Below are 23,243 nucleotides of genomic sequence, written 5' to 3'. Positions count from 1 at the left end.
TAAACTAAGTAGCAGCTCGAGTTCACAGATTCAAAGAATCACACAGGGTGTTACAAAATATTAGAAGTCATCAATGAAACTGTGGTGCAATACTGTTCATTCATGGGTACAACTAGAAATGCAATTTCATAGCATTTGCACTATATATTTTCTCTTTATAAAACACACAAAAATGTTCCTTCTATGGTTCCCATGGAACTATATACATCCTATTTGCCATTTACAGTGTATCATATCTTTATGAGTTTTATCCTTAGAAATTCCACACAGGAGAATAATTTCATTTTATTCATTTTAGGCTGAAACATTAGCTGATGTGATCACATTTGTGGAAGAATGGCAAGATGGCCTACAACAGTCTTGATTCTTTTGGTTTTAGCATAATTTGGTTTCAGCATACTTTGATCTTACATATGGGATTTCCTGCCAGTTCTTATTCTAGCATAAATCTCTCATCATGTTTACCCTTTTGAATGATCCCAAAATAGAATAAATAAATAATAATAAAAAAATACTCACAGCAGTTGTAGAGAAAAGAGTCCTTCAAATAGACCCTTTGGAAGTTCTGTGATTTTATTGCCATAGAGGACACTGTATCAGGAGATAAAGCAAACAAAACTACCATTATGAAAGGCATACATTATGGGATTTTGACTTCAAAAATAGAGAAATTCCCATTTTCCTGAAAGGAATTTAGTAACAACCACTTAATACTTCATTGTAATATCATTGTGTTCCTGTGAGGCAGCAGGATCGCTGGCTTTCCCAAAAGGTGTGTAACCCAAAGGGATCTCTGCAGAATCAGCACCTCACTGATTACAGGCTTACCAAGGGACCCTGATAAGTGGATTTGCTGATTGCAAGAACAACTAACTGGGGAATAAAAGACATGTTTGGTTTTGTTCAACTCTTCGTCATGAACATATTTATAAAAAACCCCCCATACATTATTAGTGTCCAGCTGTAAACAAATATTCAATTACCACTATCATTCTGACATTATTATTACAACTTGCAGAATGGATTGAATGTATAGAAAAATTCTGCATGGAGCCAAAAGGCCAAAATAATTTCACTATAAGAATATGAGAAATTTGCTTCTGTTTACAGGTCGAACAGATACCTACAGTGAATTGAGAGAACGCAAGCCCTGGAAAGCATCTGGAGCTGCTTCAGAGATCTGGTTATTGCTCAGGTCACTGAAATAAATAAAATTTGATTCAATTTATTCAAGCTATTTTCAAAATAATTAAGATAATATGTAATTAGAATTAAGCATGGATGGTAGAGAGGAACTGAAATATTTACATGAGACACTGCCAAAGAATTTTAATATAAAACCACTAAAATTGCCAGTACACTGAAACTAAATGCAGTTAAAAATAGTTCAAAATGCTTGAAAAAAAAGACAAAATATTTACTTTTCCTAATTGCTTAAGTACATTTTTAAAAAATCCTCTGCTTGCTAAAACCCTAGAGCTATACAGCCTCAAAAATATTCTGAAATTATCCTAATTTTCTTTTTTACTAGAATTTTCACTACAGTAACATACAGCTTTTACGCAGAAGCACATTAAACAATTTCAATATTTAGTAAAAAACCCAATTATTATTAATATGACAAAGATGCTATATGGTCTCAATGATATGGCTGCCATATCATTTTACCTTCTAGCAGTAAAACTTTCATAAGTGCTCACACATAAACTGCAGCTCCCCTGTACCATCTTGTTTCTTATCTTGATATATGTACATATATATATATAAAAATATGTAAATAAATGTCAGTTATTTGGCACTTACATTCTTCGAAGCTTTTTATAGGGGGAGAAAGCTCCAGGAGGTATGACCTTGATTGAATTTTGTTCTAACCGTCTGCAAAAGAATAGCAACAACATAAAAATACAACCCCCAAGATAAACAAAGATCTAAAGCCTATAAGAAACTGGAAGGGATATATTTCAACAAAGAAGACAATTTCTTTGTTTTTCAGTATAATTTTTATTTCTTTCATTAAAAAAAAAACCAACAAACCAAAATAGATAACCCAAATAAACACCTCACCAGCCAAGCAGCCAAACCATTTAACCTGTATAGAGTAATATTGTAAATTAAAACCAAATCTTGATTTTATATTTAAAGAAAATTTGTTTTCAGAGCATACAAGATTTTTCTAAAATTTAAGACAGAATTGACATCAAAAGTTTCAGTCTTGAATTAGTCTTAATTTACTTCCAACGTGTTATTCACATATAGCAATTTGCATTGCTATTTTTATTCAGAAATGTCTAAAGATTTCTATTAAATAATTGAAATATGCAAACCATGGGAATAGGGAGAGGAATGTTACTAACGACCAGATAATTTATGTTGCTACCTGCAATAAGGCAACTGCCATATTTAAAGATGCACACAATTGTTCTTTAGACACTGTACACAAAATATTTCCTTTAAGAGATAATACTAGTTTTACACAGCCACACTTCTAACTCCTTTAAACAAGTATTTTAATTTCAACTAAATGCTAATATTACTGGCCACGCTTGCTTTGTACGTATAGTGACTGCAACTGAGAATTCCCACACTGTAAAGTGTGAATTTACTGATGGAAACCATTTTCCAAGATGATTTAGAACTTGTAGAGGTTTGCATATGGGAAATCAGTGCAGATAGAGACCTATGGCCCAGGTGCCAATGAGTCAGAACAGAGCTGGTGATGAACACACTTAAAACAGAAGTTACTTCCTCACACACCCCAGTTCATCATGGTCATGGGAGTGAAAATTCCTGCCATGTGGACATAAGAAACCATTATACCAGAAAGTACTACAGAATTATTCAAACTACATGCTATGCTTATTTAATATGCTCTCTATTTCCTTCTTTGATGCACAGATATCAACTTTATAATTTCTGTACATAAAGACAATGCCAAAATCTTCTCAATAAAGTTAATTAAAAATCCATAAGTTTACTGCATTATTCTGACTTGCAAGGACCTTGCCTCAGAATTTAAGGTGAAAGAGCCTTTTAAAATCTAGATGCAGAAATATTGGCCTATTTTTCCATTTTACTCTTGTCCTATTAACTGTCTTCTCTTTTATTTATGCTCTGATTGAGACACGAGTCTCTGTGTGTGTGCAGTATAATTAATAAACACATATATTTTGAATAAGCTTTTCCAGAGAAATATTCTAAGAGAAATTGTTCCTTTTTCTAAAGTTTCTTAAGAGATCATGACTGAACTGAAGCTGAAATTGAAGCAGCTGAACTGAAGCTTTTTTTGCCACCTTCATGAAGTCTCTTACAGGTAGAAATATTTATATACTTAATACTTAAAATCTCTTTACTCTGATCATGTTTTAACTTAGCAGAATTTGTTGTTGAATAGCTTATGATGAACTTAAGAAAAAAACCCCAAAGCTCCAGAAAAATCATCTAGATGAAGAAAATCTCACTTTATCACATCTGTTTTAGTCCCTTCTGTTGATTTCAGGTGTATTTTAAACACTGAAGGGAATCCCATGGGACAGGACAGAAAACTTTTTCCAAAAACACATTGCTCATTCATTCTCTTTGCCTTTGCTGAGCCTTTTGGACCCATGAAACACATTTTGCATCAGACTGGGAGTACTGACCAGGATACAAAAAGGTCACTTCTCTCCTATACACTTGGCTAGATGCTAAAGGCAAACACCTGAATACGCAAAAACTTGCTGAAAGTAAGGCCAACACCAAGTTAGGCCACACCCAAGTATTTTCTGTCCTTACACTAAAATTTTAGCTTAGTTTTCCCAGTAAATAAAGATTAGACATGGTTATAATCTAATTCAGTTTTCCCACTCTGGTGGCTAAATCAGGGAGAGGTAAACCTTCCAGATAATAAAACTTCCTCCTTTCAGTAACTGGAAGGAGTTGAGAAACCAAACTAACCCCGTCATGAAGAGCATGGTTGCCATCCATCCAATCCTGGCAAATGCTCTGTTTGGCAAAAAGCAAATGCCTAACCACCAGGGACAGCCTAACCTGACGTTGATCAGATGTGGAGTCTGAAAACCAGCCAAAGAACTACCTTGCACAGGGAAACACATAAGGCATATGCAGGGAACTGGAAAGGAGAGGGGTGGTAAAAAGGACAGGGAAGGATTAGGCCATAGTACAGAGGAGGTCTTGGATTTCCAGAGAGGGAAAAATGCTTCTGGGTATATGGGAAAGAGATATTGCAGCAGCAATGATCCCACATGAGGCTATCAGAAGCCTCATTTATAAAAGCTGCTTATTAGTTCAAGATGTAGAGATTTGTAACCTACTGCAGGAGGGGCTCCAGTCTACATTCACATATCTTGAAACATATAATGATCTTAACTAGGGAAGATAAGGCATGAGATAACTCAAGGTCTAGCATTAAATTAGGACACAATGTATTTTCCAGTTTATTCTCTTAATTAAAAATACTTATTAATTCTATAAACTGAAATACCTTACAGGATCCATGTAGACTATTTTTCATGAGAGGGTGGAACAGCAGATTTCATTTACTGCTGTTGAATTTGGCTACAAATTACACGGGTCCAAAACCCAAAGAAGCCTTTCTACAGCATATTTCTGAGAGCTAATTTCCCAGCAGGTCTAGCACCAATTCACTGGTGGATATGAAAATGAACTTTACGTCAACTTTACCTAACATTTCCTTTTAGTGAGACATTTAAATTCTAGCAGACAGAATGTGCAATCCTGGGATATATTTACAAGCTCTTCTGGATACAGGATTTTAGTAGGATCATCTAAGTATGTATTTTCTTAACTTAAGCTGAAGTGTAGGCGCTGAAACACATCACATTTTAGAAAATGAGATTAACATAAAACAGGAAGAATAAGATTATATAAATACAGAATAAAAATATTTTATACTCCACTTTGTCTGTAAAGAATGCAAATCAAATCCACATTTTCAAGCTTTGTTCTATCCTCTAATTTTCTGCTTTATCTTCATAGAATCAGCTGAATTTGACAGAGTGTAAATTTGTATCCACTATTCCAGAGAAAATCTAATTAGATATATTCCTGACTCACAAAGTACAGATAGATTAATATCTAAGGAAATTTGCATTCTACTGATAAAACCCATAGTAATTAAAAACTCTTTTATATTAATGTCCTATATTAAATGAAATATTTTTAATTCTGGAATAGGATGGTTTGTAGTTATTGATTACTGAAAAAGTCAGTCATTAAATGCTTGCAAATGACTTGGACAGAAGTAGTATTATATCACCAAAGAACAAAAAAAAACCAACTACCTTGAGTCAGTATTTTTCCATGAAATTTGTATTAAATTTTGTTCACAACAACTCCTTTCAAAGTCATTCCAGAAGATATTTTTTCCTATAAATGAACATCTATGTATCATAAACAGTGCCTTGGTGGTTTCTTTTTCAAAAGTCACAATTTTAGTAGCATATTTAATAAGCTAAGATAATGGAGGAAGAGGTTAAGTACACTCTTCATCAAAGCTTGCATTGCCCCATGTAAAAAAAGTACTCTTCCCTCCACCACACAAACACTAATTAATGTTTTCATATTAAGTCTCCATCTCCTTTTAGTGTTCCACTTCAAAGAAGTCCTGCATTGATACATAAGTGTTTTACTCTCTTTTAATGCTGCCAAACTAGTTGAAACCTTTTTTGAAGACTATTCCCTAATCTCTCCTATCTAGGAAATGTACTGTGAACATTTCTCTTTGGAAATCTTTCCCCTCTGCTTATCACTGCAGACACTGTAATGTACAACCACTTAGTATTCTAAGAAACAAAGGTGCTTCTGCAGTTGTGACTTCCAACCTAATCAAATCAAATCAAAGTAGGTCCCCAGCCAGTAGACAGATTCTTCCCACAGGGTCCCCAGAGAGCCCTGTGACATGTAAATCACTTGACACTTTCCAGGAGGATGCTGTTCTGTGCTATAAGCCTGCAGCACACCATTACTGATTACTACTTCCGCACTTACAGAGACAGACAACGTGCTTATTCATACTGACACTTTTAAACTAGCTTATTTTCCCACTATAAAAAGTCATTTCTGTGAACAACTGCTGCTCCAAGAAAGAGGGCAGACTGAGAATGGAGAACACCCTGTTCTCTACAGAATCATTTTTACTTTAAATCATGCAGATGGGGTAAGATACTAAGACTGCTCAGTAGAGAATGGTAAAAAAATATACAGAGAGATGTGCTGCAGCTAAATGCATATAAAGGGATCAGAGATGTATAGAAAAGCATTTTGTAATATGAAAATCAAATAAAATATCTCTCTTAAGAAAACATGAATATGGAGGAGCAAATTCGACATATATTTTATAATTAAACAATCATAACATCTTGATTAAGTAAATTTGGGTGACAGAATAGTGGATTTGGCAGTTAATTAATCTATACTTTTAATTTCAGTATCTCCTAATTTACCAAAAGTCTTTCAAGAAAGTTGTCAAGAAATCCCAAAAGAATTTTACTACAGAGAAAAAGTGTAAGCTGTGAAATGAGTCTGATGTATTGCACAGATGCTGATTATACATGGTAATAAAATTGACAGCTCTTCTTTGCATTTTCCCCATCTGCTTTTAAAGCAAATGGCAAAAACAGCTGTCAAAAAACCAAAAAATAGATTTCAGTAATGGGATTGAGTACAGCTCCTGAATCTGAACAACTGCAATACGCAGCCAACACATCTCTCATCACAAGCAACATCTGCCAGATTTTGGGGTTTCTTTTTTTGTTTGTTTTTAAAATAAGGAAACATTAATGATCTCCCTTGCTAGAGGAATCCTTGAGGCTATTAAACAAAGTACCTTTATTGTCTCTCCATAACTGTACCTCTAGAGTGCTTAAATCCACTAAATGTCACTTCTAGCCTTAGCAGCAGAAGAATTCTGTTGAAATCTGTGATACCATCTACACCTAACAAAACAAAAGATGTATTTTGAAGAATGACTACATTACTTGCATTTCTTACTTTCAGACTCTAAGTCTATGTATTAATAAATCTGTTTGACAGTTTCCTAAATATTTGTATATAAAGAATCACTGTCAATGTTGCCCTAAAGCTTGCCAAACTGTTAACATCCAGCCTAATTGTTCTATCAAATATTTCCTCAGGGGATTGGTTTTAAATGACAGGCTACTCCTTAGTCTGCATTACATCAAGAAAGTAACAAGAATTGCAATTCTAAAGCTATTAAACAATTCATCACATTTATTCAAAAGCAAGTCTCAAACCTGCATTTCATTACAGAAAGGGCCATCTCATGCTCTGAACTCTAGAGCATCACTAATGATGATGGGCTTGACATTCCTCCATTGTTACAGGTCCAGGTTGTAGCAAAATATGCCACTTGTTAAATAATTATTTGCTTAGTACTTCGGCTTCTGTCATTGTGGCTACAGTGCAATTAGCCTGAGTCACCCAGACTCAAGTTAGTCTCTGTAATTAACTCATTTTTGATGAGACTTCTTATACTACCAAACCTAGTCAAGGTGTTCATAAGTTTTTTAAATTCACCAAAAAAATAGATACAATCCTGATAGATATGGATACACTCTTGGCTCATCACAAGTCTACTTGTGCTAAAAGAGCAGAAACACTACCTTGAGAATCCCCACACTGTGAGAGATGAACAGGTGACAGGAGTCCTCATTACCTGCTAAATAATATGTGGTCTTACACTATGAATTTGCCACAAAATTAAAAAAAAGTTCTTTAATGGAGAATATGCGGTTGCTTACTTTGCTATGTATTTAAAAAATTAATTGATGAAGAAACATTTGAATGATGACAAAATACAAAATACTGAAAAGTCAATGTCCACAGCTTCTTTTTAAATTACTTCACCCACATAACTGCTGAGGAAAAGTAATCAGCAGTGAAGAGCCATGTGTGAAAATAAAATCTAAGATTAACAACACCTTTGGAGTGTGGCACAGCTGTCAGAGATCTACAAGGGTTTTTCTGGAAAAGTGACATGGGCCTTCTCCAGCTTCCCTTCATGCTGTATAAAATATTCATTTATTCCATGCTCGAGTCATTTTCTTTCCCTTGGCAGCATCAGAGAGGTCCATCAAGGTTCCTCTTCTACTTAACACCCAGAGAAAATTGCACAAAACCCTGAGAGGTGGACTGGTGCTCATGGCGGCCAGTACCTACTGTTAGTTTCTGGAAACCAGCACTGCCTTCTTATGTTTCTTGTCTGGTTGTTTTGTTCTGTGTCTCCATGTACTCTTGACTCCTTAAATTATCCTGTTGTCTGAATTTAATTAGTTTTCAAGACAGGACACAAGGGTATGAAGAAAGCCAAAGACGTGAACAATGTCAGCACAGAACACAGGCTAATAAAGAACAGATTAGATGTTATATGTACAAAAACATCTGACAACTCAAATGAAAAAGCTGCTTTTTTTGTTTTACAAAAAGCATAAAGCCAAATGATTTACAGTAATTTTCAGATTAGGAAGATATTTGAGTAAGAGCATGACAAATCATTTCTCTTGTGTGTGTTAAGCAGGCAGGATTAGCTATCCAAGTAGAAAAATCATCTATTTTTGAAGCAGTCAAATGGAATATGGTTTAAGTCCTGCCCAAGAAATAATAAGGTTGGAATACCAAAGATAAGTTAAAGGTAATTCAGTAAAATCTGCATTGGTAAATTAAATATATTAAGGTGATGAAGTTAATACCTCAACAAATTTCTTTAGGTCATTAAATTTGTTTCACAGTTATTCAATACACTTCCATATGGATAATGCATTTTTTGTTATTTACATGTATTTATTCTGTTTATATGCATATATTATATAAAAGATGTTTAAATTTTAGCAAATTTCTAAATTTATGTTTAAGCACACAAACCAGTTGTTTTATATTGCAGTGGACATAAACACTGCTTTAACTAAGAAATAGTGACCCTCCCAAGAGCATAGAAAAGCACAGCAAGAGAACTGTATCACTGACATACAGAAGAGAGGTCAACGAGTGGTAAATCATAGAACCTTTCCAGTAAAATTATAACATAGAAATACGTTTATTTTCATGCAAAATTTTTCAATGTTTCTGGCCTTATTTGCAATATTTAGACCACTGAACAGGGACAGGGACTTTTTTAAATTAGGTGCTGCAGACATGGAGAACTTCAGTCACAGTGTATATTGATACTAAAATTTTACTGTCATGTCAGCTATTTTGCAGCAGATACTTCCATTTCATTAGGAACCTTTTTGGTCCTTGTCCATATGTAAAGCCTCCACTCAGGAATTCTCAAGAATAAGCATTTAAGCAATACATCTTAACTAATAATATTGCATCCGAAGATTATGTACTATTATTATTTGATATAAGCTTTTGGACATAAAAATGTATTAAAATTTAGTCCAAACAGAAGCAAAAGCTCTGGATTTCAGTGAAAATTCACTATGTAATTCACTGGCGTAAATCTGATTATCTGGTCCAATGCATTAGCCATGAGTGATCTAGAAAGTATTGGTCTTAGAAACCTTTGGGAAGGGGAGAAGATAAGAAAAGGTTTCAGGAAAAGGACACATGAAGTACAGTTGAAGAGAAACATAAATAAGAAAAGTTAATTTTAATATCAGGACAACTATATAAAGCTGCTCAAAAGTTTGGAGTGTTAGAATAAGAGCTGAGAAAATATTAGCCAGACCATATGAATTTATTAAGGGGCATTTAGTTACTAACGTGTCTTTTAACATCATTTTAATCCAGCACTTTCTGAAAATTCAAAACCTGACAGTTTTCTGGCTTCCAACTGACCAAAGTATGCATCACTATTTATAAGCAAATGAATGCTATAACAATTAATTTTATTTTTCATCCATAAGTAGACATCATCTTTTCACTTGACAAATGCAGGTGAAGAGCCATGTGTGAAATAAAATCTAAGATTAGCAACATCTTTGGAGTGTGGCACAGCTGTCACACTCCATGTTATGAGAGCAATTAAGAAAATAAAAAATTATTCTGTTGATAAAACAGAAAAGTTGAAAAAAGAGCCATAAGAATAATTAAATTATTTTGAAATATTTTATAGTGAGACCAAAGAGATTTATCTATTTCAGGTAACTTCAGAAGGTTAATATATATTTTCTCAAAATCAGAAGACACAGTTACAGAGAACTCTTGCAAACTACTAAAAAGCAATATATTGTAAAGACCAGTGACTATATAAACATATGCATATATAGAAACAATTTGGAAAAACCCTTCCAGAACCTTGCTGGATGCGCAAAATTCTGGATGATGGCTTAACTGGTCAAGAGTAAATCACATGTATGAACTGTCATCATTATCACTTCCTAAGAAGACTAATATTTTGATTTAAACTAAATAGCAAACACAAACCAAACTCAGAAAACCAATCAATTTAATGCCTTGTGATTTATTGCTTGTAACTTATTGTAACTTATCCTCTCCACAGCATTCCTCATTCCTTTCAAGCTGCAAAGATGCAGGGTTTGCTCTCGTTTCTGTCCTGCTACATAGACAGCCAAATCATGCTTTGAGCTGTAAAAAATAGAGAAAGCTGCCTTATCATTGATATTTCAGAGCTTTCCTGCTATGCCAGTCTTTAAAATGTCTTCAATAAATGTGCCTAAACCCTCTTCAGGTGACCTTTGTCTGTAAAGGGTCATCTTTACAAGTGTCTTTGCATCTTGATATAAGAGTCTCTCTGTTCAGTTGCTACTTATTTAAGACTGTACCTTGGACTTTTATCTAAGGACTAATAATAAAGGACAACAGAAATGGTAAAACTGTACACATGCCAAATGTCACTGGGAAAGATACATACACAGAGGTCCCAGTACTCAAAATTCCTCATGTATGCAAAGCACTTCCCCAGTGTCTGCAGTGTGATCACATCACTTTATCTTGGTTAAGTCCATCTGTCAAAATCAGTTCTGTCAGATCTCATTTCCTTTCCCCCCTTTTCCTCTTCTTTTTTCTTCTTTCTCTCCTTTCACTTCCTTTTTTCTCCCTTCTCCTTTAATATAATGGGAGTGTTACTGTGAGAAGCAGTCTCAGGAGTTTTTAATCCTGCTTAATTTCAAACACAGCTCACAAAGATGTAGTTGAGTGCTTGGGATAACACACAATCATTAATCAACACTTATGAAAACAAAGTATAAGAAAGAATGAAATGGGAAGATGAAAACATGAAGAAAAATAGCCAGAAATCAGGATGGTAAGATAAGACTGAGGGAAAAAAATAGGAAACTCGTGGAAAATTAAAATAATGTTGTCATGAAACAACTGTACAGTTTCTACTTTAGGCATTCAAACATTATAAAGCTCCATTCACATGAAACAAAAACTTCATCCTTAAGGCCAAAGTACAAAGAAGTCAGGGGCTTTTCAGTACACTGGATTGTGATGGTGAACTGTTAAAATTCCTGACTCCTATATGTTTTCTTTCATTTCACATATTATGTGGTTTAGGGTCTTTGCTGCCTGTTACAAAAACTAGATTTATCTATTCAACTGTTTGTTCCTTGTTTAACAGTGGCAATCCTCCAGTCATTCTCCCCTCCAGCAAACCTCCCTCCTCCCCAAAACACCATTGTCGTGACTGGTATCCTTCTGAAAAAGAAAAATAATTTAATTAGGTCCTTTTTTTAACTAACGATTTTTTTTAGTATAAAAAATGAAGGAACAATCAATTTAATTGTACTCTTTTCACTTAAATAATCATCATTTGTACAAATTCATGGTTATTGGTGCAGGTACTCCTTTCCCCCTCTGCCACCCATAGAAGAAACTATTGCAGTTCTATTTATTTTCATTTATGCATACTATTACAGAAAGGAAAGAAGTCTTAGAACCACTTTGACAGGTTCAAGCCATGGAAGAGAAAAGAAACTCAGAAGAATATAGGAGCAGCATTTTCATGTAGGTAGGTCTAGCTCATTAATGGCTTTTTGGCCTCTTTTGAAATAAGGGCCTGTCACACCATTCTGGGATAAGGTACCAGTACAATTAATAGAATTGCTGCTGGGTTGCTATTTGTAGGATTTCTCACAGACTGTTTGAACACGTGCCAAAAAAGTCTGTATTTGAAGGGAAGCAGAATTATTTCTGCCGATCATTCTCAAAGAATTGTCAGAAGGTGAATCCTGAAATTAAACCAAGCGAAAAGAGATTAACAGTGATGAAAAACTAAAATGTGGAAAGAATGCTGGCATAGAGGCTGATAAATGCTATTGCCATTAGAAAGGCTGTAATTTCTAGCACCAATTAAAGTAATAGTTTTGAACCTTAATGACATTTAATGCCTTTAATACATGAACTGCATGACAAAGGAGGAAAGCACTAGGTGTATGAGGCCACTTAAGTTGGTTAAGTGTAACAGATTGAACATGCCAGAGAAAGGGCATCTCCAAAAAAAATCTGAAAAAGGAGAGAGGTTTAAATAAAATATCAAAACCAACTCAAATTATGATGTTTGTGACGAATTAATGAATGATGTATCATGCTTTGCTTAAGTTGATGAAAAAAGGCTTAAGAGGCATACTAAATAACAAAAATTGGAAGAGTATTCATATTATTTATGGGCACTGTATTTTGCCTCACAGTGTTACAAATACAGACATTAAAATAACAGGTCTATGGGAAATTTTTTTTGAGTTCCCAAAATGTTTCCTGCAGGTAATTCATAGTATGAAATCTATTAATTTGAAACAGAGGCAAAGGTATATCTGTGCACCCTTTTAATTTCTGTGCTTTCTGTAGGATTTTATAGGTGAACTAAAATTGGAGGAGTTGTGGTGCTCAACCGATTTTTTTTTTTTTAAGTACATGTGGAATATGAAGTATTTCTTTTTTCAAATATCATCACATTGATTGGATAAATCCTGCAAATAAAAGTTTAGGTATTCTCATTTGGCAGGCTGTGAGTTTATTTAGTTAATAAAGTGGGGAATAATTTTGGAGGAAGGGTGTAACTGGTACAGATACAACTGTACTAAGTCAATACAGATTAAGAATTACATTTACTGAGATACTGAATACCTAATTTTGCTCCAAGCTTTATAAAACAGAAGGGAAAAATAGAGGACACCACAGGTTTTATTCTCCTTCCATTTTCACTGGCAGCTACTTGGAGATAAGCAGTCCTGTTTCTGAAGGCATCTTCCCAAGAGGCACTTGGCAGACAATGGACTGCCTGCTGACTGCCTTCATGCAGCGGGAATTGCTGCTTCCAGCCAACTGACTTCCATACCAATTGAGAAGTCAGACAGAGAGTATGACAAAATCGGCTCAGCAACACCCTGACAGTCACCTACTGTCACTGGAATGAAACAGCATTTTGGCAACTGGCTCTGCCTCCTCCTGCTCCCACCATCACAGAACCGTGGTGCTCGTTCCCCAACCACTTCCAGTGCCAACTCTTCTTCTCAGTGGTTTAGGCTATCACACCAAACTCAGAGACAGAGAGCAAGGACAGCAAGCACGTGCTCTCCCTGCCAGCTCTGCTACAGAGGCAGTAGCCATCAGCCTGAGAAGACAGTTCCTAATGTCTTAAAACAGCATTCAAGACAGTAGAGCTATCAAGGCAATGTAAAGCCACAACATCAGCATTAGACTAAACAGAAATCCTTTTCTTGTAACTTTTCCACAGAGGACTAACTCAGAGCACAACAAAATTTTCAACACACCAAATTTTACTCAGTGGAAACTGCCGATGTATAATACTTAAGAAATTCAATATTCCATTTAAAATCTTTTTTTTATCACACTAATTAGATACAAGTTAATTTATCAAACCCCTGGGAGAAAAAAAAAAAAAAAAAGCCTACAATTATCAACACAGAATATACACTTAAATCTGTGATTTCATTATATTTCATCAAAAGGATAGAGAAAGCAACATTATTAATACTTCATGGCTTTATACAACATTGTCCCAAACAGACTGACACTGTAATGAATTCAATGTATTCTTGTGCAGAAACAGATCAGACAAATTTTTTTTCAAACAAAGTTAAGAAATCAGTCTTTCATAGGCTACTGAGTTGTTGATTGAGGTCAAGGTTTCCACAGAGAGAAAGAACAGGAGAAATGGACAGAGAACTTGGTAAAATATCACAAAACCATGAGCATGTCTTGAAGACAAACTTCAAAAGAACCTCAAAGCAAAAAAAAAAAAAGGTATTATAGATCTTTTAAAAGTGAATATGGATTATATTCTTATTAAAAATAACCTGCTCTCCATATAAGAACAAATAAGATGCAGAAAACATGTGGAAAAACAAAATCTCATAAAAGTAAGTTATCAGATTTTAAACGCCTCTATAAAGGAGGGTTGACAATAAAGTTTAATGCCAGATCCACAGGAAAACATTTTTTTTTTATATGAGATACAATAAAGAAAAGACAAAAGGATGGTAAGAGGTAAGCACCAGAGCTGTTTATGTACCATGAAGTTGGCTGAAGCACAATATGACATGCAGGTACTCAGCACTGGATTCCTCAAACGCAGCTCATAAACAGGGGTCAGAAGGCAGAAAAACATGTTCAGAGTAAGGGAAATTGAAAGTATTGTGGATTTTTCTAATGTCCCTATCAATAAAGTAGGAAATGTTCAAATGAAAAAACAAGAAGATTGGCAAAAAAGGAAGAGTACCGAAAAGATTGGACAAAATTTGCTGCAGGTAAATTAGAAGAATAAAGCTAATTTTCTTGCAGTGTGCACAGGAATCTGGTAGTATTATAAAGATGAGTGAACAAATAATAATTTGGCTGTTAAAGCCTGTACATCCTTCAGAAAACAACAGGGAGCCAACACATTTCTCTTCCCCCCTCTTGCTGAGAACTGGGGAGCTCCTGCCAAAGCATGCGCTTAAATGGCGATGAAGGTAATGAAGCCATGTGTGTGGGAACTGCCATGGTGGAATTGCAGCGCTCGCTGCACCCTCTGCCTCGTGCTCAGAGACTCCCCAGAATTCCCAACGCTGCCGTGACAGCACGGGCTCACCTCTTCAAGTGCTTACTGTCAGCTGCCATCTTGGCATGCTGACAACATTATCGCCTAAGGAATAAGTGAAAAAACAGATTATTTTGTGGGATACAATCATTCTTTACCATCTTATCTCAAGGGGTTGCTATAAGCAACAGTTGCAAAGGACTTATTTAAAAAATGAAGCCTTAAAAAACTCATTGTATGACAACAATACTGGAATGTCACAATCTTCCTGCAAGTTAAATTTAGTTAAAAGCAGAGAGGACTGAAGTCTTTCATACAGCAGCTTTAAAACGTGACATACAGCCTGATTCAGTTTTAGAAATGTCTATGGAAGTGATAATAGGATTACCTTTACCAACTTCTTGTTCCTGACAAAATCCGAACAGCTAAAAACCAAAAGGCCTAGGACTCTGCAGGGCTAGTTCAAATTAAAACATGGTGCAACATGTACTGGCAGTTAAAAAATGTGAGTCATTATTAGGTTGCAAAAGGCAAATGAAAGAAAACTAAAATTCTATTAATAAAAACATGATTATCCACTGTCATCTGCTTTATTCAACTCTGGTCACTGAAGATTAAAAAAAAAGTTACAAAACAAGTAATTCAGAGAAATAAGAGGAGATTAATTATGTCATAGAAGGTTTTGGCATTCAAAAAGACTGAATGGAGTTAGAACATTAGTTCAGAGGAGAGAAGTATGAAGATGGCATGCAAAATAGAAGGTGGCAGGGAATATTATGTATGTGACTGCATTTTTTGTTCCCTCTACAAAGACAAAGAAACAATGAAACTTAAAAAAACTGTATTTTAAACTCTAAAGTTTGAGCACAACTCCCTCCCCCAAAATTTATTATCTTAACATGAAGATGTAAACATATTAGAGTTTGGAGCAGATTGGATATTTAAAAGGAAACCCCTTTTTTCCCTGAAAGCTTTCCAAATTTTCAAGTTTCAGAGTAACCCCAACACATATTGGGAGCAAAGAAAATATTTGTGCTACTGGCATTTTATTTCTGAAGTTCTGTACACTTCTGTTTCTAAAATACTCTTTAGGGACAACTAAAGAGTGGGCCACTGGCCAGAGTGGAGTGCTGGTTTGATCCAGTCTCAGACTTCTTCCACCTCTTTTTTTAAGTAGAACCTTTTTCACTCCAAAACCACTCATTTTCCAACCTCTTCTCTCTCCCTCATTCTCTTTCATGCTATGAAGCTAAATACACCTCCCATCCACGAGAATTGTAAGGCAACTGTCAATAATAGTTTTCCTCCCATTAAAGCAACAAGTATAGCTTTCTCCATATAACCAGGAAAATATATTTGTAAAAACTTCAACTCCTCTTCAACATATTGACAAGGAAGCAGAAACAATCCTGTGATTCTCAGCAAATACACAATCCTTTACTCTAATTCTTCCACTGAGTTTATCCCTCAATTTCAGAGCATTTTCTTCCTGCCTTCCTTCCCTCTATTTCTCTCCTTACCTTCCACTCTCCAGCAGTGTTATTCCCTCTATGATAAAGGTCAGCCTACCAATGGCTCAAATCATATCTTGTATCATATTCTTCTGAGTTACTCAAAAACTATCACTGAATTTCAGTTCTTTCACCACACCAACATTCACTGGTGTGCACCTGTTTAATACAAAATTATTCCTAAAATTTGATTTTCTGATGTTCTTTCTCTTACACCTCCTGAGCAAAATATTGTGATCTGAATTTTACATAGCCAGAACCGACAAACTAGATACAATACAGACAGATGATAGATAGTTTACACTGGGTCAGTATGAACTATATACACTGTACAAATGTATATGAGCACACACATATCTCGATATTTTAATGGTTTATGGTTCTCAGAATGAGAAATAAAAAACCTCACTCTGAAAATCAAATGATGTCTAGCCCAGCAGGAAACATCAAGCATCAGTTTGTAATCTGTTACATGCTTAGCCAAATACTGAAGATGTTGTTACCTGGTTACTTCTATGCACCAGGACAGTGAGCTGCTGAAGAACATAGCATTCTATGCTTAAAACTCAAGAGCATTTCTTACATGTCTAAAAAAAGTATAGCAGGAAAAAAGTCAGTCTTCAGTGTCTGTAATCCAGTGGATAGAACCAGAAATATAGTGAGGAATATCTGATAGGCAGTCCCTATTTCTTTCTTGCAATATTTTTCTCCTATGTACATAGATGCACTTATGCAAGTAAAAACTTTGGTATACAGCTCATTAAATGAAGAAAACAGTTCTGTGCAGCCTCCCTGGCCACTGTGAATGGATTTTCTGAAAGAGTCACTTTATTTGCAAGCAGAGGGATTTTTCTGGGAGTGGTGAAAGGTAGAAGTGTTTGTATTATACAGCTGAATGACTGTATTGGATCATGTACAGTCAGCCAGGTCAGCATTAACAACAGTAATTATGAAGTGACAGATGTGATTATTATTCACATCCTAAGAAGAAATCACGGTAGTTCCAGCTCTGTAATGTTCAAAACCACAGGTCAGATATCAACAAGCCAATTAAAATCTCATTGTGGAGCCCTAGTTTTAAACATCCAAGATCATCTTGTATCATCAAAACACTCAAAAGCTTTTTATTCTGAATATTTTCTACAACTCATTTACCTCTAGTTAGACCTCACTTACCAGGTTGTCATCACAGCTACTATCCCGCTATTTCCCTGAAGGGAACTCCTAGCTTCCCTTCCAAAACTGTGTCCCTGCTGTGCCCAGAAGAAAAAGATGTTCATGTTGCTGTGTCCCTGCCCATCTTATCAACAAGCTCACCTTTTGCTCTTGCTGTTCCCCTGCAGAGATGACAACGCAGCTGTAACCTTCCTACTGTGCCCACACAACCTCTCAGCCACGTTGCTTTTGGAGACTGTGGGTCCTACAGCAGCCTTGCCGCTCTACAGTCAAAAAGCCTCAGGACTTTTTGTATATGACATGTCATGGGATGCTATCAGTATTCATCCTCTTCCATACAAAGGCATGTGGTATTAACACAATGACTACATTTTACTCTTGCCTTCTCAGATTATCTTCTGAGGATACTGCTTTAAGGAGAACGCTTATTACTGGTGGTATGGGTTGCTGTTCTTTCATCCAAAGACACACCTCTCTAGTAGGAAGTCTGATGAATAAAGTGACTGAAGGTGAGTGGCACAGTGTAACCCCAACTGGCAACTAAGCCTCACAAAACTGTTTACTCACTCCCCCCAACAATAGGATGAGGGAGACAATAAGAAGGTTAAAACTGAGAAAACTCATGGCTTAAGACAACGACAGTTTAACAGGTAAAGCAAAAGCTGCATGAAGAAAAAGCAAAGCACAGAATTCATTCACCACTGCCCAAGGGCAGGCAGGTGTTCAGCTATCTCCAGGAGAGCAGGGCTCTCTCATGTGTAACAGTGGCTTGGAAAGACAAACACCATCACTCTGAACCTCTCACTGTTCTTGTTTTTCACCCAGCTGTATATGCTGAGCATGATGCCACATGGTATAGAATATGGCTTAGGTCAGTTTGAGTCAGTTGTCCCAGCTGGGTCCCCTCCCATCTCATTGTGCTCTCCAGCCTCCTCTGGTGGAGCTGGGTGAGGAGCAGAAAAGGCCTTGGTTCCATGTAAGCAATGCTCACCATTACCAAAAATATCTGTGTTTTATCAACACTATTTTCAAATCCAAAATAATGGTCTCATTTCAGCTACTGTGAAGAAAACTAATCCTACCTTAGCCAAAACCAGCACAGAAAGAGACTCTGAAGGCAACAGGCTTTAGAGTCTGCAGTGAAAAGCCTTGTGAGAGAACAAGGATTATTCCCAAACTCTTTTTAAACCAATTCAGAATGCAGTTCACTCATGAAATACGATAGCACATACAAAAGTAACTCATAATAATAACATAAAAATAACATAAGCTAGCATAATGGTCTTAAATGCTTTCATACGCCTGCATATTCTTTTTATATCTGAGGTTGAAGGTATATACCAAAATCCCTACCCTATACAATGCATAAATTTATAAAAATAACAAAAACTAATACGTAGGAAAAGAATGTTTTCTGGAAGTTAGTGGAAAAAAAGTCAGATTACGCACATTTCAGTAATGGTTTCTGGAAGGTTGGTTGGGATCTCAGTAAGGCCTTTCCCACGACAGTCCACGATGTTGTTACTACAGGTGCATGCAGTAGGGCAGTGCAAGACACTGCAGGATGGAGCCATAAAGGACTGGTGGCCTGCAAAGGAAAGGACATTTTACACTTTCTTGAAAAATTTTGGGCAGAACTTTCAAAATAAACATTGTAGCCTATCAGTACTTCTAAACTGCATTTATTTAAACACACAGTTAATACAAATATGTTAATACTAACATACAGCCCAGAGAGGTGAAAGACAAATGCTCCACTCTTGTGACAGCACTGCATAATTCTTCACTACTCAGCACTACTTTAGCAACAGCCATTCAAAATCATCTCGTTTAAGAAGACTGTGATCCATTTTTCAGATATATTTTATTTATTGTGTGCTATTAAAAACTAATTACTGATTTATTTAGTTTTCAGAACATTGTAAAGTATTAAAAAATGCATGTCAAGAAAAATGGATAAACTTTGCTATGAGCACTGAATGTGACCTGCCAGCTTTTTTCTGTTCTGCAAATATTTATTTGAATATGGTCCTTCAGTTAGGTATTGCTTACAGACAATTTTGGAGTTTTTATTCATTTCATGACATTTTCATTCAGTCACACAAAAAATGAGAAGTTTTGACTTCACATCTCTCACTGTGTTTTAGCTCAGTAGATTTCTTCCTCCCACAGTCTGCCATTCTTACTAACTCAGGTAGTTAGTTTACATGAGTTCCCCCTTGATTTCTTAGTGCTGTATGTTAAAGTCAAAATTTTTAATTGCATTTAGACTTAATAATTTCATATTTAGATATACTTTAGAAATTAAAAACCTTGTTATATTTTCCTGCAAATACATAGAATGCACATTTTATAATACATTAATGCATTCATTCTTCTATCAATTTAATGATACAGAAAGACAAAATGATGAGAAAGGCGTGATACCCTTTTCTTTCTTTTTTCATTAAGTTAGTAAAATCTAGAGACTGTTTTGATATTCTCAAGGAGAAAAAGAAACAACTTCTTGACTATGAAACCACAATTTAACTTAAGATCCCTTTCACAATATTTAACGTAATATATTAATATGGGAAGGGTATACTGACATAAGTTGCAACCAGCGCCGTTCCCACTTAAAACTTCAAAAAAAAACTGTCCAAATTCTAAATTGCTGAAAAGATTTGGAGGTCAGGTTGGATGGGGCTTTCAGAAATCTAGCCTGGTGGAAAGTGTCCCTGCCCATGGCAGGGGAATTGGAAGACGATCTTTAAGGTTTCTTCCAAGCCAAACCATTCTATGATTCTATGAGATGGAACTTTACAATATAATAATTTGATTTCACATTTACATTGATACAAACAATACATTGTTTGTATTACAAAAGTATAAACAATAATCAAATTCAATAACACCCACTATTCCTTATATACTACCAGGAAGGAAATGTTTCACCTACCTTTACTGAACAAAAATACAGTGATTCAGAGAGAAAACATGGTTATTCCCCTTGCTAATAATCAGCATTATAATGATCAAGTTATAAAACTGTTCTTGACACCCAGGCTCTGTAGCCATAACATTTACACGTAAGATGTATGAAATTATCTTGTTAGGAGCCCTTTTAAATGTACATAAAGGCAGAGTTAGTGGCAAGAATACTGTTAGCATCTGCTGTATCAAGATGGTAGTGTCTTACATTTGGATGTCAGGGGCTATTTAATAAGGACAGAACATTGTAGTCTCCATAAAACTCTTTTAGAAACACAGATGAGTGCAAATTTTGGCATATTTGGCAATAGGCTTCTGGGGGTTTGCAGAAAATCAACCAGAAGGAGAAAGCCTGCCGAACCACTGAAAAGACAGCAATATTGCAGCTGGTTTTTAATGTTCCTGGCAAAACTTGAAACAGTAGACAAAATTTACAGAAAATTTTCAATCGGAGTGTAAAAATATTTGAATAAGAAAGATAAACTTGCCTTCTTCCTCATCTAGAAGATACGAATAAAGGAAAAAAATTGAATAGAGAAAATGTGATTAGTAATGAACTGTTAGTCATTTCATTATTTCATATCAAAAATAACCTTATGCATTAGAGCATAACAATGAAATTCAGAAAATTACTTAGGGATTCAGAGCAATATTTAAAAGTCAGAAAATAACAAGTATATACCTGTAAAATTTAAAAAAATAATTCCTTATTACTAAGGGGTTTACGTTCTCAATCAGTACACCTTTTATTTAATTTCCTGTATCTCTCCCCAACAATGATACTTTTAGAAGGCTATAAAAATCTATGCAAACGCAATATTTACACAAAATTTGCGAGGACACAAGCACCCCCAAGAATATCCAGGAAAATGACTAGGTGTTGCTCAACGAGCACCCATGCTTGGGTGACACAAGCGCTAACAGAAGTCAGCAGGCAGCGCTGGCAGTCCCAGCAGGCGTGGCTCAAGGCAGGACTCGCTGTTTCTCTTACCGCTGCAGACAAACTCCCGCTTCTGCACCTCGGCCACGTTGTGCCCGCGCAGGTGCGACGGCCCCATGCACTGCGTGTAGAGCCCCACGCGCGGCCGCTGCCGCAGCCAGTCCGACAGCCAGGCCAGGTGGCAATCGCAGTACAGGTTGTTGGAGTGGAGGCGGCTGCATGGAACGAACACCGCAACACCGCCCAGTTAGGAAGAACCAGCACAAAAGCAGCCACTTTGCCCAGCCCTCCCTTCGGCAAGCAACTATGCCAATTTGTCAATAAAACTGTTAATGTGGAACTTTTTACATCTTTCACTGGAAGTCTGGGAGTTACAAGTTAATAAATAAAACTATACAAGCAGCAAAATTACTTTTTGTGATATAATTAACTGGAAGGAAAAAAGAAGGCTTCCCAACAAATTATCTTTTCTGTAGTTTCCTGTTCCATGTCTAAAAAAAAGAAGTAAATATACAAAAGCTCGAAAGACGACATGGGACTCTCTAGTCCAGATCTCCATAAATAGTGAATAAGACAAAAATATCTCATGAAATTTGCCCTAGATTGGTAATGCTGCAATGTCAGATGAAAAGGGTTAATAAAAGACTTTGTTTCCAATTAGATATAACTGTAAGACTGGCCTTTATTAGTCTCTATAGAAACAGCCTGAACAAATCTCTTTAACAGATCATACTCATTTTCCGCTGAACAAGATAGAGTAATAACTCAATATAAAACACCTTTCACATCTCTTTTCTGATTTCCTCTCAACTTGTTCAGTAGCAGAAAGTGGGATTAGCTGCTTTTGGCTGCTAGGGATCTGCATTTTAAGCAATGCCTTAAATTAATTAAAAGACTAAATGGAAGAAAGTGATGGAATTAAGAAAGTTGTCTCTGTTGGAATGCTCTGACACAAGACCATGGCTCCTTGCCAAGTGGCAAAAAGCACTTTGCCATTGATAAAATATCATACAAATATATTCACTAAATTAGGTAAATTACTCTTCTCTGGCTCTTACATTTTCTTAAACTACCGAAAAAGGATGTCCACAGCTATAAAATAAATTGCTACTCAGAACCATCCATAACAGGGACACGCCATTTTGGCCCTTTTTAGCTGTTGCACTCAATTCTAACTAAATAAGTGGAAAGGAAGTGCAGGAAATTCAGAATGTAGACAAAGAGTCTAACTAATCCATCTGAAAATAAATCTGCAAAGCAACATGAAATGTATAACCATTTTATCTTGTTATTTAACCATAACTAAAATATTAACCAACGCTTTTTCCCCCTGTAAATGACTAGAAATTAAAGGCAATATATATTCCTGTACTAATTCTTGGGTGGGTGCTTTGCAAAAGCAGCTCACAATACAGCATATTCATTCACCACAATCTGTAGCCAGCTGTAGGCACAAAGACCATCACAAATCAGAAGTGATGCCACTGAAATCAATATAGTTATACAAGCATATCCTGACTGCAATTGGGATGTTACAGCTACAGTCCAGGATTCTGTGTGCCCAGTCTATTTTGTTTCTAAAACATATTTTCAGAAAATGAAATATCCTAACCGAAGAAAATGTAAATATTGCTAATTTGATTAACTCTATTTTATGGTTCAA

The 23,243-nt window shown here is 35.7% G+C and overlaps 1 protein-coding gene across 13 annotated transcripts in view; it reads right to left on the bottom strand.

Moving 5' to 3' along the window:
• Positions 1-23,243, bottom strand: part of SLIT2 (slit guidance ligand 2) — a 260,073-nt gene that overhangs the window by 71,990 nt on the left and 164,840 nt on the right. For 10 of the 13 annotated variants that reach the window (XM_086888866.1, XM_086888871.1, XM_086888864.1 and 7 more), the window contains exons 8-12: positions 21,632-21,795; positions 19,120-19,258; positions 1,804-1,875; positions 1,128-1,199; positions 520-591 (exon numbers count right to left, since the gene is read on the bottom strand). In XM_086888866.1, coding sequence (XP_086744992.1) covers positions 520-591; positions 1,128-1,199; positions 1,804-1,875; positions 19,120-19,258; positions 21,632-21,795 — 519 coding nt within the window. Of the gene's footprint in view, positions 1-519; positions 592-1,127; positions 1,200-1,803; positions 1,876-19,119; positions 19,259-21,615; positions 21,796-23,243 lie in introns of all 13 variants that reach the window. The other 3 variants (XM_086888873.1, XM_086888872.1, XM_086888874.1) reach the window with 1 other exon arrangement.

This window comes from Cyanistes caeruleus, chromosome 5, assembly GCF_971803275.1.
Source record: "Cyanistes caeruleus chromosome 5, bCyaCae1.hap1.1, whole genome shotgun sequence".
Taxonomy (NCBI): Eukaryota; Metazoa; Chordata; class Aves; order Passeriformes; family Paridae; genus Cyanistes; species Cyanistes caeruleus.
This window is presented reverse-complemented; position numbering and strand designations above follow the sequence as displayed.